The sequence below is a fragment of the Lemur catta genome, chromosome 14 (genome assembly GCF_020740605.2).
Source record: "Lemur catta isolate mLemCat1 chromosome 14, mLemCat1.pri, whole genome shotgun sequence".
NCBI lineage: Eukaryota > Metazoa > Chordata > Mammalia > Primates > Lemuridae > Lemur > Lemur catta.
In genome coordinates, this window is record NC_059141.1 from 28,220,631 (window position 1) to 28,237,914 (window position 17,284).

The 17,284-nt window shown below is 40.0% G+C and overlaps 1 protein-coding gene across 1 annotated transcript in view; it reads right to left on the reverse strand.

Moving 5' to 3' along the window:
* Positions 1–17,284, reverse strand: part of PLCE1 (phospholipase C epsilon 1) — a 249,379-nt gene that overhangs the window by 48,844 nt on the left and 183,251 nt on the right. The window contains exons 8-17 of the mRNA XM_045568895.1: positions 13,899–14,081; positions 12,817–12,934; positions 12,095–12,251; positions 9,309–9,431; positions 9,085–9,221; positions 6,751–6,989; positions 5,183–5,244; positions 4,932–5,097; positions 1,431–1,538; positions 211–327 (exon numbers count right to left, since the gene is read on the reverse strand). Coding sequence (XP_045424851.1) covers positions 211–327; positions 1,431–1,538; positions 4,932–5,097; positions 5,183–5,244; positions 6,751–6,989; positions 9,085–9,221; positions 9,309–9,431; positions 12,095–12,251; positions 12,817–12,934; positions 13,899–14,081 — 1,410 coding nt within the window. The remainder of the gene's footprint in view (positions 1–210; positions 328–1,430; positions 1,539–4,931; positions 5,098–5,182; positions 5,245–6,750; positions 6,990–9,084; positions 9,222–9,308; positions 9,432–12,094; positions 12,252–12,816; positions 12,935–13,898; positions 14,082–17,284) is intronic.

Here is a 17,284-nt window from a genome sequence, read left to right on the forward strand (position 1 = left end):
TTATATTACTTCAGCTAAAAAGAGGACCATTCCAGAGAGGGCCGGAGCACCCAGCACAGCCCCATTTCTCAGGTCTGTGGGACCCTAATTGTATATGCATCATGGCCAAGGTCCAGCTGTGGTGTGGAACACAGGGGCCCCATGTGAAACTCAATGACAATTGCAAGACAAGGGCCAAGATACCATCCTGCCTCTTAGTTGAGAGCTCACCTTGAAAATTTCTGCCATTTTTCGTTGCTGAGGCAATGAACAGTGGTTTTCAATTGATATGATGATTGGCAGGTCAGACTTGATGAAGGCGCTGCGATCAATGGCTTCAACCACTTCCTGTGAGGGCCAGAACAGCTCATTAGAGTCTAGATATCTGTCCAGGGTGGTCACAAGGCAAGGTACTGATAGCCACAGAAAGCATCGCAATCGTTGCATGCGGCAGACTCAGGCTGAAGTGGTCTTTATCTTTTCAAATGAAGCAACAGGATGAGGCTATTTTATATAAATGCATTAAACTCTCAGATTGAATCTTGTTCATATACTAGAAGGAACAGCTATCACTATGTTGACTTTAACAGTTTCATATATACACACACACATATAAACACACACACATACACATAGTATATTGCAGATTAAAGACACCATTTTATAGTATCAAATATAATGAGGCATAAGATGTTTTCCTGCTTTCAAGGACTTTATCATTTATTTGGGGGCAATAAGACAAAGTGATATATTCACATGTAATTATATGCATACGTAAACATAGTTATCAACTCATCTGCCCAGCAATATAGAGTACAAGAGTTTTAAGAGTGCTGAATAGGAAAATGAGTTAAGGAGAAAATGCATTTTAGCCACTATCTGTACATCTAAGAGAGAAATAATATTCCTTCCCAGCCTGGCCACAGTTCAGAGAAAAAGGATGTTTCATAGCCTAAAGCCTTTTGAATGAAGATAGTAATTGCACAACTCAACTAATAAGCTACTGAGAATTTGAAACAATAATCCAATGAGACCAGTCTTCCTGGGTGACCAATCTTCCATGGTGGAACTGATGCTTATTACTTTATAATGTTAATTATTTAATCATCATCTAACACATGATGTTGGCCTTTGTCAGCATGACACCAGGACAAATGACCTTTAATTTCTGCCTTTATATATCATATCATGTAAAAATTACAACAATATTATTACATGCTAACTAAGATAAGGTAATGGTTACTAACTTTGGTTGAATGGGAATCTAGTGAGAGTTCTAGATCAACTTCCAGAAAAATGAACATGCGCTCATTCCACATGACACTACAAACACTTTTGAGAAGTGATTCAGACCCAGCATAAGGACCCTCGACATAAAGTTATAATTTGGTAGAGTCATTGATTTGAATGTCTCTTTCTGATTTGATTTAAAGAAAGTTGTGAAGCATTACCTTGAAGGGGATCTTGGTTGTCAGTGTATGTCCATGGTAAATGATGGGCATTCCATCATCTCCGTCCCAGCAGTCCAACTCTACACTCCGACAGCCTTGCAAGAGGACCTGTGTGATCAATGAGTGAATCCACTCCAGATGAGCACCTGGAGATAAAGCCTCAAACTAAACCCAGCACATAGTTCTACGTATCAGTCAGCATTCACATTCAGGGTTAAAGCAGAAGGATATATGATCTAAAATAAATACTGCAGTTTGGCCAAAGGCCACAATTAATCTGGGGAGGGAAAGGGAGAGAACAGATTAAGGTGGAAAGAATGCTAACCAGAGCTGGATATTAATGGAAGGTAAAATTTGGTAGTAGAAATATATGGGCATTTTCCTAGCAACTTTGACCCCTTGAAATGGCATATCTTGAAATTAGCAAGCCAGGCAAGTGCTCTGTCTGGGTAGATGTCAGTGGAGGTGAAGGTGCTGATGCCATACCCCAAGGAAATAAGGCCACTGATTCCTTAATGAACTGACTAAAACACTTATATCAAGCCAATCAGGATAAAATCTCCTCCATTAAGACTCAGATTAAGCTACGAGCAAACATCTTTGCTATGAACATGTAAGGACAGGAGAAGCAAGGAGTTACCAAGGATTTGTCTGGCTATCTGACCCCAGAATTGCAGCTAGAGCCGAGATGGCAAATAATCCATAACTCCCCTCTCCCATACCCACAGCAGACATCAGTAATCAAACACAGCACACTTTCCCCTAGCTTTATATGTTAGCTCACAACCTCTTCGGCCAAGTGTTCCAGGAAACACTACTGATGAATCAGATATTTGCTATGCTGGATTTAAGCTGGAAGCAGAGCTCCCGACACATGTGCATGGGTTGCAGCTCTGTAATGTTTGCTTGGAGCAACCTCTTCCTCCATAGACTCTATCTGTATGCTACCTTAAAAATTATCACATAATGGAACGGTAGCCCAACCCAAGAGGTTGATATATCTATGAATGGACCTACCCACTGATTTAAGAATCCACCTAACTATTTCCATGTGACAAATCCATTACCAGGTTTAATGGCCACTAAAGATTCTGCAACGACACTCAGATGGTGGAATGCCTCTTATTTTAATATTTTTGTATGAGATATTTGCTAGCTTTCTCCCATTATACAGAATAGTCTATGGCTTAGAATCCCAAAGCTATCAGCTTCTTTCAGTAGCTAGAGTAACTGTAGGTACATTGCCTTGGGCTGGAGATTGCTACGTAATATGGCAGCTGGAACACAACGCTCATCTCTGTGGTGAGCCTGCCAGATGCCAGGCTGGGGAGAATGTTCAGCAACCAGAAACAGTTAAGATGGTTTTTCAGCATGAAAAGACCAAAGGTCTTCACCAAAGTCTTGCGTGACCTTAAGGCCTCCATATATGGCTAGAAGAGGGAAACCATGGCTGGAAATTCCAGGTGAGAACAGGGCTTATTCTCACTTTCCATCTGCCCTACAAAGAAATGGTAGGAGGTAATTAGGAGGGCTGAGGGAGACTGGAGAGTGCTTAGAAATGAAGTAAACGGCATCTCTCTACATACTAGGTTTAACCACATCTGTGATTCTATTTGAAGGGTTCTCATGTATTATTCAAAAGCTGTGATAGCATGCTAACCCGGGCAACAGAGCAAGACCCTGTCTCAAAACCAAAACAAAACAAACAAAAAGCTGTGATAATCTCTACTTGGGGTGTAACATTAAGGCGTTTAAAAACTCTTTGAAATCAAAGGGGAAAGTGAAGTAGAAATTAAAGCGAGGACATTTGTTCTTGCTTATTTTCCTGGGAGAAATATACACACACACAAGTATGTGGATATATAGAGACATGTATGTGTGTATATATATATGTATAGGTACACACGTGTATGTATATGTACATGTGCATATCTATGTGTGTGTATATATGTGAAAAATATATCGTATCTATATTCATATATATATTTCATTTCTTTCCCATAGAAAAATGGATTTCAAACTTCCTTTAGCTTGGGAATGCTCTGTGCAAATGGAAAGCCACATGTAAAGCACGTAGGCAGGAAGAGCACTATGTCAGCTGCAGTGGGGCTGGGCAGGGAACACTTCCTACCCTCCTGCTCCCTCAGCTCAGTGTCAGAGGCTAAGGCCCTTGGACAGAGCTTCTATTTTGAAAATCACTAGTCTAAGGACACATCTTTATTTCATAATAAAGGTCCCTTAGAAAACAGAGTTTAAGGCCAGGTGTGGTGGCTCATTCCTGTAATCCCAGCACTTTGGGAGGCTGAGGCAGAAGGATTGCTTGAGCCCAGGAGTTCAAGACCAGCCTGGGCAATATAGCGAGAACTCATCCTCACAAAAAATAAAAATACAAAAATTAGCCAGGTGTGGTAACGCACACCTGTAGGCCTAGCTACTTAGAAAGCTGAGGCAGGAGGATCACTTGAGCCCAGGGGTTTGAGGCTGCAGTGAGGTATGATTATGCCATTGCACTCCAGCCTGGGTAGCAAGAGTGAGACCCTGTCTCTAAAAAAAAAAAAAAAAAAACGAAAATGAAAACCAAAAAAAACTCCAGAGTTTAAAATACATATTCCATGCTAAACGACATTTGGGACAAAAATTTGCCCCATGCTTTGAAGAATATCTGGACTAATCTGGAAAACAAAGGAAACTCATTGCTACTGGTGTTGTGTAAACAATACAATTATAATTTTCAAACTTGGTCCTACATGTACACAACCATACACTTATATTCCCTGGACCAGCCCAGCTCCTTCCTGATTAATCCCTCTTGTAGGAGTTCCGAAAACAGGCAGAATAGATGAGGGAGTTGTAGACAATATAACGGAGAGGTAACAGACATGCATATCATTGAAAGTTGGCTGTTTAGGTCAAAAGGATGTGCTTTCTCTAGTCCAGGGAGCCTAGTCAATTTCAAAGAACATTCCCATGAATTTAATGTGTAGGGACAGTGCTTACAGTGTGTGCAGAATTTTTTCTTTAGTTGGTTACCATAGGGATGAATTGATTGTCTAACAAATTACAAAGGAAAACAAACAATATTTTGGGAATAACTCCATAGAAAGTTTCATTTTCTACTATGCTTTCCCACTACAACATATTGATTTATTTAACATGTAGTGAAATGATTAGATAATTTTCCCATGGGAAAATCTAATTTTAGGAGTAGGTCAGACTAACTAGGATCTAAAAGCTATGAGTCTCAAACAAAAAAGTTTTTTTTTTTTTTTTTGCCTAGAATAAAGGTTAATATGGTGGGGGGACAAAAGAAAAAGAAATAAAGAAAACAACTGATGCATGTATAGCCAATTTTCCCACACATCATGGTTCCTCACATTTCATACGTGAGAGTTTACTCTCTAAGCTCTTTAAAGGAGTCTGGGGTCAGGTTTTTTTGATGTTGGAAGTTATATAAATAATAAAGTCTAATGAAAACCACATTCTAATAAGCATTCTTAATACCTGGCTGTAGAGTTCTACTGAGGATTCTCCTTTGAGCTGATGGCCCGTGAGGTAGGTATTGTGTGAAGATTCAATGTAATAGTAGGAGAGGGGTAGTTGCAATTCTTTAACGTTCTCCTGTGACTCATCATTTTTTGAGGCAAAATTATCTTTATCCATCAGGAACCTAAATGAAACAATTTTTTTAAGACTGCATGGAAAAAAATGTATACTAATCTTAAATGATGGGCAAAAAATATTTAAAAATTTACCTTGCAAATCCTTCAAATGACATTAGGCCCTGATGACACATACTAATGCTAGGCTCGAACTTCTGCAAGGGATACAATAAAAAAAAAAAAAAAAAAGGATTATTTAGGTAAAGGAAACTAAAAGGGGAAAAAAAAATCACCCGATCATTTTTCAAAGCTGTTTTGTTTTCATCAGGAAACATCTAAACCAAATATTTGAACTAATTTAGTAATGTAGTGGTAAGATGTAGTTTTTAGTCCAAAAGAAAACATTTATTATATGTGAGTTTATTATACTAAGCGTATTTATTTAAGAGAAAAACGGGGAGCAAGAGAAAAGAACAAGGCTGATTTATGTGAAAACAAAGTGTATCAGTTTATTCAGGTGAAAACGGGAATAATAACAGCTACCGTAGAGTGGGGGGAGGTGAACTGAGATGATTCACACAGGGCACTTAGTACCACGTCTATTCAATAGTATTACAGAGAGCGCTCAACAACGTGGTAACAATCTCACGTTTTGGACAGCTATAATAATACACTGATTTTCAATCAGGTGATAGGGAGGTTGGAAACTGGACTAATTCTGTCTTGCATGTGACACAGCCACACTGAACTGTCTCACCACCCCATCTCTGGCCACCCTCTAGTCTAAACCATCACCACATCTTGCTTGCGGTATTGTGATAGCCCCCTAAACAGCCTCTCTGCTTCTACTTCTTCACCGGCACGGTTTATTCTCCAGTGGGGCCAGAGCAACCCCTTAAAAAACATAAGTCAAATCATGTCACTCTCCCACTCAAAAATTTCCAGTGGCTTCCCATTTCACATGGACTAAAGGCAACATCCTACCCACTGTCTAAAGGGCCTAGATGATTCGGCCCCTGTACACCTGTCTGAAATCATGCCTTCCCTTCTCTGCCTGCCTCATGCAGCTCCCATTACACCAGCTATTTTGTGGTTCCTGCTAAACTCCCAGCTCGTGCCTGCCTTGGTCTTCGAGCCTGCTGCTCCCTGTTGGGGACACTCTTTCCTCATCCCTTCACGTGGCCGACTCACCCAGGGCTCAGTCCCAAAGCTACCTCTTCAGAGTGGCCTTCGCTTACTCCCCTCAGCCCTCCTGCATCATGCCATCCCCTTACTCCACTCAAATTTTTCCGGAACCCATGATTGCCTAAAATTATATTGTATCTGTATTTGTTTATTGTCTGCCTCACCTACTAGAATAAAAGCTGCATTGAGGGTCACTACTATATTCCCAGCTCCTGAAACAGAGCCAGCATAGTAGGAACTAACAAATATTTGTAAATAGCTAAAGAGGTTGAAAACTTAGACTAATGCTGTTGCATGTGCTAGAATAATAAGGAATTACGTACTGATTCCTTATAATAGAGTCAGAGACGGCCTGGGACCTATGTTAATTATATGTTAAATGAGAACACTTAAATACTTGATATATATTTTTTTAAATCTCTATTTCAGACTTAAAGCCTTTGGAAAGAAGTATAGAAAGAGTAACTATTTAGCAACAAATTATTACAGTCGTCAGAGGCGTAACACACATGTACACACATGAAATGGGCACAGACCTGGATGATGCTGAGGATTTCGTCATAAGTGCAGTGTTCTCCTTGGCAATTGACTAAGAAGTCATTAAGCTGGAGTATTCCAACCCCGAATATCCCCAGAGATGTGCTCTCGATCCCAGTGCCATTCGTCACGATACTTGCAGCAGCAATGGCATCAGAGATCTGCCTCTGATTGTCTGAGAGCTGCTGTTTACTCTTAATGAATAACCCCAAGTCCGAGACATTTCTGGTCAACAAATCTGAAACAGAACCACCACAGCACATGGACAAGACAGCCAGTATCGTTCACAAGGTTCACTTTGGAGATAATGGTGTTTGGAGTTACCATACTGGGGAAGCTCTTTGCTAATCTATCTAAATAAGCCATCAAACTAGTGCTTATTCCTGGCTTCATACAGCTGAGACAATAAAAAACATCAATCAATAAATAAAAGAAGACAGAGCTAGGTTGTTGATCTTGAAATCTGATGAACTTCAGTATTACATGCAAACTAAATGTAGATTCCGTGGGGACTTGAGGCCAAATTTGGACTTTGGTTTTTGAGAATAACGTCAACATTTTTATGGTTGTAGAGACTGAAGATGAACCCTTAAAGCTATAGTTTTTCTGTACTTCAAAAGTGTAACTATAAACATTTGCATGTAAGTTTTTGTGTGAATATAAACTTTCAACTCATTTGGGTAAATACCAAGGAGTGTGACTGCTGGGTTGTATGGGAAGAATACGTTTAGTTTAGTAAGAAACAGCCATACTTTCTTCCACAGTGGCTGTACCGCTTACATTCCTGCCAGCAATGTTCAAATTGCTCCACATTCAAACCAACCTTGGTATGCCCAGTCATTTTAATTTTAGCCACTTTGGGAGACAGTTTGGCAGTTTCTTATAGAGGTACATATAGGCTTACCATATGATCCAGCAATTGCGCTCTTAGGTACTTCCCCAAATGACTTAAAAACTTATGTCTACACAAAAACCTGCATACAAATGTTTATAGCAGCTTTATCCATGATTCCTACAATTGGAAGCAACCAAGATATCCTTCAGTAGATGGATGAATAAACAAACTGGTATATCCATACAATGAAATATTATTTCATGTAAAAAGGGATAGCTATCAAGCTGCAAAAAGGCATGGAGGAAGGAAACTTAAATGCACATTGCTGAGTGAAAGAAGCCAGCCTGAAAAGGCTACATACTATATGATTCCAACTATATGACATTCTGGAAAAGGCAAAACTATAGAGACCGTAAAAAGAGCAGTGATTGCCAGGGATTCGGAATGAGGAAGGGAGGGATGAAAAGGTGGAGCTCAGGGGATTTTCAGGGCAGCGAAACTATTCTGTGTGATACTGTTATGGTGGGTACATGTCATTACACTTTTGTCAAAACCTATAGGATGCACAACACAAAGAGTGAACCCTAATATAAACTACAGACCTCAGTTAATAATAATGTATCGATATTGACTGAATTGCAACCAACGTACCACACTAATGCAAGATATTACTAATAGAGGAAAGTCTGTGAGGAGGGCATGGAGGAAGGTGTATAGGAACACTGAACTTTCTGCTCAACGTTCTGTGAACTTAAATCGCTCTAAAAAACAGTCTAATAATTTTTACAAAGTGTAACTACTTGACTAATCCATAGTTATGCACATTTGATGGCTAAAGTTGAACAATACTTAGTAGTCTTAGTTCAAGGATAACATAAGCTTACAAATAATTATGAAGCAACTGCATGAAATAGGAAAGTTTTTTGTTTATGCTTTGTTGTGTTTATAGTTTCCAGCAAGAACAGGGGAGATAAATGATAGGCTAAAATGCATGGGTGGTGAAAGAAATGCATGGGTGGTGATGGTGAGTGGGGTAGAAGAACGAGACATTCTGGTCTACGCAGTAGGAAAAATATACTGGATGTTCAGACAGGAATACTCTGCTGAAGTCACAAGACTCTCCTTGTCAAAGGGCAGACAGTTACTGCCCTGGGACTGAGCACCTATCCGCCTGTATGTAGAGAAGAGACTGGGGGTTCTCAGCTGTGACACACCATACACCTAGTGGACTTTCGGAAATGGTCGGGACACGACTGGAGGGTACTACTGGTTAAGTATCCTGGACTACATGGGCAGAACCACACAGTAATGAACTTCCTTGTCCAAAATGCCAATAGCACCTGCCCTGTGACACCTTGAAATAATTCTCTAACTGTTTCATCTTGTTCTGGTAACAGCACGCCATGTGGGACAGGCTGACAGTTCATGAGACTGGATTTCGGACCTTCATTCTTAGACAGAAAGATCTCAAAGGGAAATCCTAAAATGTTACACAAACCTAGGTCAGGCTGAAGATCACTGGTGTTTTCGTCAATTGTCAGGTTGGTGTAGAGTGGGGCCGACTCGGACCCCGATCGGTTGCAGGGCACTGCGTAGAGGTCAAAGAGATCCTTCAGGTCTTTGCGGCTCCTTACACTGAGCGAGGAAGGGAAAACACCCCACGTGAGTATCGGTACAGAGATGTGGGCCTGAGGAAGGGTAAGAAGGAAGCATATGGCATACCTGAATGATTTGAACAGCTCGACAAATTCAACAAAACTCATGTTGCTGTCTGAAACCATGAAGCTCTGGAATCCCTTCATCCCTCCTTTGACCCGCCCATGCCAGCTGCTGCTGCTCCAAGCACTGCAACAAAGACAAGGCGTCCGTGGGCACAATGGCGGGGCTACTTTGTCACTCTGCCCCACCAGACGTTCTCTGAATAGCAATACGAGCAAAGAGATGGACTGCAAGTCATTTAAGCTTGAAGCTATTTTCCCATACTCTCTTTTCACCTCTCCTAATCTATAGTGTGTCAGAGGAAATAAATCATATCATATATAGAAATGACTTCATGTTGCCAGCCAATTTAATAAGAGCACAAGGCTGAGGATAGTACTACTCTACTAATCAAAACAATTCTTGGAAATCACAGATCAATGGGCAAAATTCCTCAGTTTTTCTGAAGAAAAGTCTCTTTAAAAAAGGGCCCAAGATTAATCAATCATAATCTATGGGAAATAATGCATATTCTTTTCTATATTCTAAATTATGGAAACACATTTAAGAAGAAAATTTTGAGTGCATCAATGTCTTTCCTTTTTCCTTTCTTAACTAGCTTGTAGATGAAAAGAGGGAAGAGCTTTTAAATATTAATGGAAAATGTGAGTCAGAAAAATATTAAGATTGGAAAAAAGCCAACTCTGCCTGGGATTATATTTGTACCTGCCAAGGCTGCATCTATTCAATATAAAAATATCAGTCCACTTGGTCAAAAATTCAGTCTCATTTTTTCACATTTTTTATTTTCTGTACTGATTCCCTGACAGAATAGTATGAGAAATGTTTTGATTATGTTTTTTAGTTAAATCAATGAACAGAATCTTTCTTTTTTTCTGTTTTTGTCTTAGATTTTTTTAAATTTTTGAAATATTTCAAAAACATAAATAAGTGTAGAGAACAGCATAAGGACTAGCCAGTCTACTCGCAATCCTGCTAACAATGTTCACTCATGGAAAATGATTTTGTGTTGACATCTGAAGGTCACTTCCCTCAATGGGAGAGAACTACAAACTGATAGATTTGTAGGACTTTCTGGGCATAGACTGTGGGTTGTTGGTACTCAGTGTTGTGTGGGAAACATAAAGTGGAGGTTCAGGAAGAGGAAAAAGGTGGCTTCACCATTTGCAATGCATTTACACAAGTATAGTAATTTCCCTGTCTTCTTTCCTTCTAGTTGCAGGTTTGTTCCTGTCTGTAGGAATCCATCTCCCTCTGACTCTAGCAAACTCTATTTGTCTACTCTTTCTCCTACTAGACTTAGGACTCAGACTTTTCTTTTGCCTTTAACAGCATTTGGGCTGATCTTTCCTCTGCTGCCTTGTCTTTTCTTTGTTTTAGAATACGTGAGTGGGCACTGACCCCGTCTTCCTGTGGTTGGCCCTTTGATCTTGCATCTGGTATGTTAGTTTCTCTTTTAAAGGATTTTTCTCCCTTACTCTGTCCTTTCTTTTTGTACTCATGAGTGACTGAAAGAAAGGGTAAAGCCATTCAATCCAGATCATCTCGCTATTTCATTTACTCAGGATACTACGTAGGCTGAAAACATAATGTACAATCATAATATAATCATGTATAATGTATAATCAGAAGTAATTCTGAGTCTTTGTAACTTTTAGTTTTGTTATAAATCTAAACTTACAGAAAAGTTGCAAGAGTGGTACAAAGAATTCTCATATACCCTTGGCTAATTTTCACCAACTGAAGAATCCGAATGTATGAAGTATAAATTATAAGTTCATTAATTCATATTGTGAAAGAATTCTTCCCTTTAAAAGATAGTTTACTGTGTGGTTCTTATCAATAACAAGCTTCTGAGACTGAGACAGAGAGAGAGAAAGAGAGAGAGAGTTTATGTGTGTGAAGTTAACATTTCCAAAGCCAATTTCTGCTCAGACCCATTTCCTCCTCCCTTTATCTTGGTTCTCTCAGGAACCTCTACATTTCTTAAACTTTAATGTAGGAGAGAAGGAGATGGGGTGGCATTCTGGTTCCCTTTGGAAGGCTTTCATTTTAATATTATTTCTTCTTCTGAGAGGGTAACTGTTGTTTCAAATCTGTAATTTGCATGGAGTAATTTACTATATTACCAGCTTTAAAATTATATCTAAACATATCCAACTTGCTGCAGTACAGGCATTCATTTCTCCAGACGTGTATAACTTATATATGAGAAGAGTATTAAATATATTTCATCAATTTTAGCAAAGGGTCAAGTAGCTTACATTAAAACTTAATCTATTCTTCATTTAGAGCAGTGCTACCCAACAGAACAATAGAACTTTTTCCAATGATAGAGATGTTCTCTATCTGCACTGTTCAGTATAGTAACCATTATCCACTTGGAGCACTTGAAATATAGCTACTATGACTGAAGAACTGAATTTTAAATTTTCTTTAATTTTAATTAATTTAAATTTGAATTTAAATACTCACATGTGGTTAGTGGCTACTATATCGGACAGTCACCATATTGGACAATGTGATTTAAAGAATCACAGCGTGAGTTTTTTTACTACTACTAACCCTTGAGGGCTTGGTCTCTCAAGTAATTAGGAGCAACTATAGTAATATGAGAAGGTAGAAGTATAAAATCAGGAAAAGTAGGATCATTTAAAAATCTGCCGGTTTTCAATCTAACTGTAAGTCAAAATGTGAGACAGTCTTTACATAGACAATGGAAGAATATGCCTTCCACACAACTGGAATGATGTGAAGGGTCCTTCTGTTTCATCATGTTAAGGCCCCACCTGGACGGACTCTTGTTTGAAGAAGACAGCACAGGGGAGGACACTGGCCTGATGGGAGATGGCGTCCCAGCAGCCAAGATGGGGGACACAGCCGTGGTCAGAGAGTGGGCTCTTCTGGAAGGGAGGGGGTTGGGAGGGCTAGTGATGGCATTCACCTCTGTGGGGATGAAAGACAGAAGAGACAATGGCTCAGGTTACACTTTCCCTCAGAAACCACATACAAAGCAAAGAGGCTTCTGGATGTCTGAGCAAACCAATCTATGCAGCTGATTTCTATACATCAAACTATTTTTTATGAATGGACTAATCTGGTGAATTCTCAACTGGCTACACATTAGAACCATCTGGGGAGCCTCAAAAATATACAATGCCTGGGTCCCAGCCAGAGAATATCTGAATCAGTTGGTCTTAGGTATAGTCAGAACATCCAGATTTTGTTTTTAAAGCTCCAATATCCAGCTAGGGTTGAGAATCACTGGTCTAATCCATCAAATTGTACCACGTACATGTAATATTCTCTGTCAACAGTAGCAAATTAATTAATGAGAATTTTCTTCCAAGGACACTATGCTTGCAGAAGTACCTGTTGGATTTCATCTGGTTAAAATAAAGAATTTTGTGAAGAATGCTCACAGTGCTTAAATCACAATTTAAAACAAACATATATTTTTTTCCTATAAAATTAAAAACTAAAAATCTCAGATGTGCACACGCTCCTTTACCTGATTCTTCTTGTTCATTAGTGTCTTGAGGATCAGAACCACTCCGGCCTCGACACTCTTTGTGCGTCTTGGCCTTCCGAGTGGCCATCTCATCATCAGTGGCCTCTCCGCTCTCACCCTGGAACACAAAGCTCACAATGGTTCCCAGCCAGTATTTCTCCCCCGTCACTGCTTTAGTTCAGGCAGGTCTCTGTTTTCTGACCTACCCACCTTCAGCAGAGCCTCCCCCTGGTGAAACCGGTGATGACCTACATTAAGGCCAAGTATTCTCACATTATATTATCTCGTTTGTTCTTCACTATAAAGCAGCACTCCTCGGGGGAAGGAGGCAGACAAGGGGAGGGACACAACCCTGGAGTCTCTGTGTACAGACAGAATCTTGAAGCAGATAAAGTTCAACTTCAGCATCAAGGCCTCCCATATGCAAAGCATGGGACTTTTTCTAGACAGCCATGAAGCAAATATATTACCATGTTATCGTGATAATATAGATAACATAATATAATTTATAATATATAGTGCTAATATATTTCAATTGTGTTCTGCACGAGTATTTTGGCCTCTAAGACCTTCACAGGTGATTCCTGTTCTTTCCTAGCCCTTCCTCGCCCACCAGAGTTCCCATGCACAAGCCACCCAGGACTGCATGTGCTTCCCTGAACAAGCTAAGTCTTTTATGCTGTCTCCTCTGCTGGTGATGCTTTCTCCTATGTCATTTGCCTGGTAAACTTCTACACACCCTTCAAAACCCATCTGTCAACTACTCTGTTGTTGCCTTGCAGCCCTATATTTTCCTTCTTTCTGCTCCCAGAGCACTTTGCAGGTGACTCAACAATGACTCTTACTCAGATTGCACCATGTTTGTCTACATGTCTATGTCCTTCTGTGGACCCTGTCTTTTCTCCAGTGTTGACTTGGTTCCTGGTGCTGACTCTGGCACCCAAGAGGTGTATGGTAGGTCCTTGTATCTTTTGTTTTATGCCTCACTTTGTCCCCAACTCAAATGACCTGAAGTGGTTTGTGCGATACACAATGGTCCCGGAAGATTGGGTTTGATGCTTAATAAACAAATATCACTCTACCCTCATGAGGATTTTCTTCTTTTTCTTGGTGGCACTTATGCCCAGAGTGTTGTTTCTCTGCATATTGGGCTTCTCGGCATTCTTTGCCGATGTCCCAGGACTGGGGTTCCGAGTACTCCATCGTCTGCCACCGAACAACTCCACAGCGTGAGCCAAAGTTGGGCCTTCATACCGTCCATCCTCCTGTAAAAGAACCACATGCTGATCACATAAGGAAGCAGCAAGCACTGTGGAAGTAAATATATTAATGGCTCCCAGGAAATTCCCAGAGGTGGAAGAGCACAGGCAGCCACAGAAGAATAATGATCTGGCCACCCAAGTGGCTCTGTTTTATAACTCTCAAGACTCTCTGTTGGGGGTTTCGTCATGTCCCCTGTTGTCCTGGTCACATTGCTGCTGAGTTTCAGTGACATGCTTTAACACATCATCTGGGGAACAAAAAATTCCCTTCCCAGTTTCAGAGGTTATATTCCAGAACTACCACTGTAAGAAAATTCATTAAGACTTACTTTGCAAATTAGGGCTTTGTAGGTCTTGGGGTAGGGGGGCAGGGTGTAAATCTATTTAAGTAAAATCAAGTTCTATTTGTCTGCTATTTCATCATGCCAGGTAGATTTTCACCAAGTTGGATACCTGGGACAGTCTGGCTTGAAATGTAGGATACATGGCACACAAGAAATTCACTTTACAGAGCCCTGGGGAGTTCCTCATATAGTTGGGCTGCTATGCTCTTGAGTGACTAAAATCCAAAGATAGAACCCATGAGACTCAGAACATCATGCAAGACATGATGCTGTGAGCAGCAAAAACACACCCAAGGGGCCAGCGATAGTTTACTATAACTATTGCTCATAAGGCAACTCTGTGTAACATCATGTAAGTAACAGTAGGGATTTATTAATTAAACAGCAGTCAATGATTCTCCCCATAAGAGAAAAGGAAAAGTCAGTTAAAACCACAAAAAGACCAGGTGCTGTGGCTCATGTCTATAATCCCATCACTTTGGGGGGCCAAGGTGGGAGGATTGTTTGAGGCTACATGTTCAAGACCAGCTTGGGCAACATAGCAAGACGCCCTTTCTAAAAAAACATAAAAAATTTTTACCTCATGGCATAACTTTTCATAGGACATTTTGAAGACCGCTACAATAATGTGCATCCTTTGAGTACATCCTTTTTCCCCCCTAAAGATAGCCAAAATCTGTTTCTGTTGCCTCTAACAAAAGATGTTTACCTGATAACCCTGTATTTAACCTCAGCTTCCCAGAGCTCCTTTCAAATACCCAGGATTACCAGCCCTCAGCTCTGTCCAGGATAATCTTGAGCCAAAGCTCATGATATGTCTTTTCTCCACATCCCACATCAGCATCTGTGCACAGTTTATTGTCTTTGATTTGCCTGTATTTTTCTTAGGCTCCACTACAAATATTACTATTTCTTATTGTCTTTTGTGTTATCTCTTGTTACTATTTCCATCAGATCAATTTAAATTTAGTGGTACTAAAATAATTGTGGTATTTGAAGTAAATTCACATACATTTACTACATAAGGGAACTCTAGCATCTATATATACACTTCCAAAACTGGGGATAAAGAAATAAAATGCTCTTCTAGAGCTGTTAACAGAAGTTTGGAAAAACCCAAAAGACTTCTCACAAATTTCTTTAACTTATAGATACATTTAAATAGCTTTTTTTTTTTTTTGGTAGTTTAGGGCATCTCAGAGGATTTAATTTGCTAACATGTATTATGATCACCAAGAGGGACATTTAACGAAAACTTATTTGACCTTTTGTTCTCTGAGTACCAAATTAGCATCTTTTTGGTGCTCCCTGAGACAATTTAGGAACTGGTCTCTAAGATGAGGCAATGATGAGTTTGTTGGCCTTTTCTACTTTTTTCTTTGGAAAGAAATCTTGAGTGTCTGTTTCTAGGGCATGTTGCCTGACTTTGCAAATGGCTCATGTAGAACAGTGTTTTGAGGAAGAACATCACTATATTTCAGAAGTGACAGAGGGACATGGAGCTGTTGGCCTTTACCCTGCAATGTCTAGGTCCTGCCCAGATGCAGTGGGGCTAGGTGGAGATGTATTTGCAACTGGGTGGGACTGAGTCTTCTCTAGGTCACTCTGTCTCTGCTCCAGCAGCAACTCTCAGCTCTTCGTCTGCTGTTCATGGTCTCAGCTGGTGCCTCCTTCAGCAAAAGCTGAAGGCTGCAGGGGTGCATGAGAAACCAAGTACGTCTTATGTGATAAGCCAGTTACTTACGTTATAAGCTTGAGAAGGAGACAAATGGAGAAACTAAACCACATAGGCTTTGTGACAGGGACTGTAACTGAGCCCAAAGACTTTGGTGTATGTCCATGTTTCTAGAAGGCTGAGAAATAGTTGTGATTAAAAATCAATATTCATAACAACTCCTGAAGACCTTTCCTCCAAGTAGCTGACTGTACTGAAAGCTCACTGGGGAGTACACAGGAAGCAGGTACTTTGGTTTCCATTTTAGACGCGTTAACTAAAACGGGCTTTGTGCTTCGTAACATTAGTGTAATTGTGCATATGGGCCTATCCATTTATTAATTAATTAATCAACTTAGTTATTCAAGATACGATCTCTACTCATAATCATTGCATGGGTGTGAGGAAAAGGGAAAGAAAGGGAGTTATATATAATGCCTTGACTCATTTCCCAGGGAACAAATGTTTTTAATTGTCAGAAACATGTCAAAACTGGGAAAAGTACATAAATTAGCCATTTGAGTAATTTAAATCATAATTCTATTTGTTCTCTGACACTAATAAAAATGATAATATTTTGCCATCAAGGTGGAAAAACATAGCAAAGAAAAACCGAATACTTTGATGTAACTCATTTGATAATGCCATTTCAACAGTGTCACCTGGTGGTGGGTGACGACTTGATTTCCAAGCAGTGTGTACCCTCCTTCCCCCAGAAGCATGCTACTCCTGTTGTGCCTATGTCTCTTCTCACCATTTCCTTTGGCCCAGCCCTTCTGCCACCCCTCAGCTGGGGTGTTAAAGTACCTGATAATTTAGGCTAAATAAGAAACTCACTCAATTCACGCAGCCTACTGAAAATCTGCCTGCTAAGGGCTGTTGTCACTACAAACCTGATGAGGAAGAACTCCACGTAAGAATTACCCCACATTTGGGGAAGTTTCTTTTAACCTTAAAAGTTCTACAATTAGGCAGCAATATGCAGTAAGTTATATAACTCTCCAGGAGTCACATGGCATGTGAGGTGATGAAACGGGATTTCACTTTCTAGAAGGAAGGTTTCCAATGTATCAGCTAATCACCAATTAATAATAAAAGCATTCAGATTACAGTGCTTTCAATGGAAACCTTGAGTAAATGAAAATGGT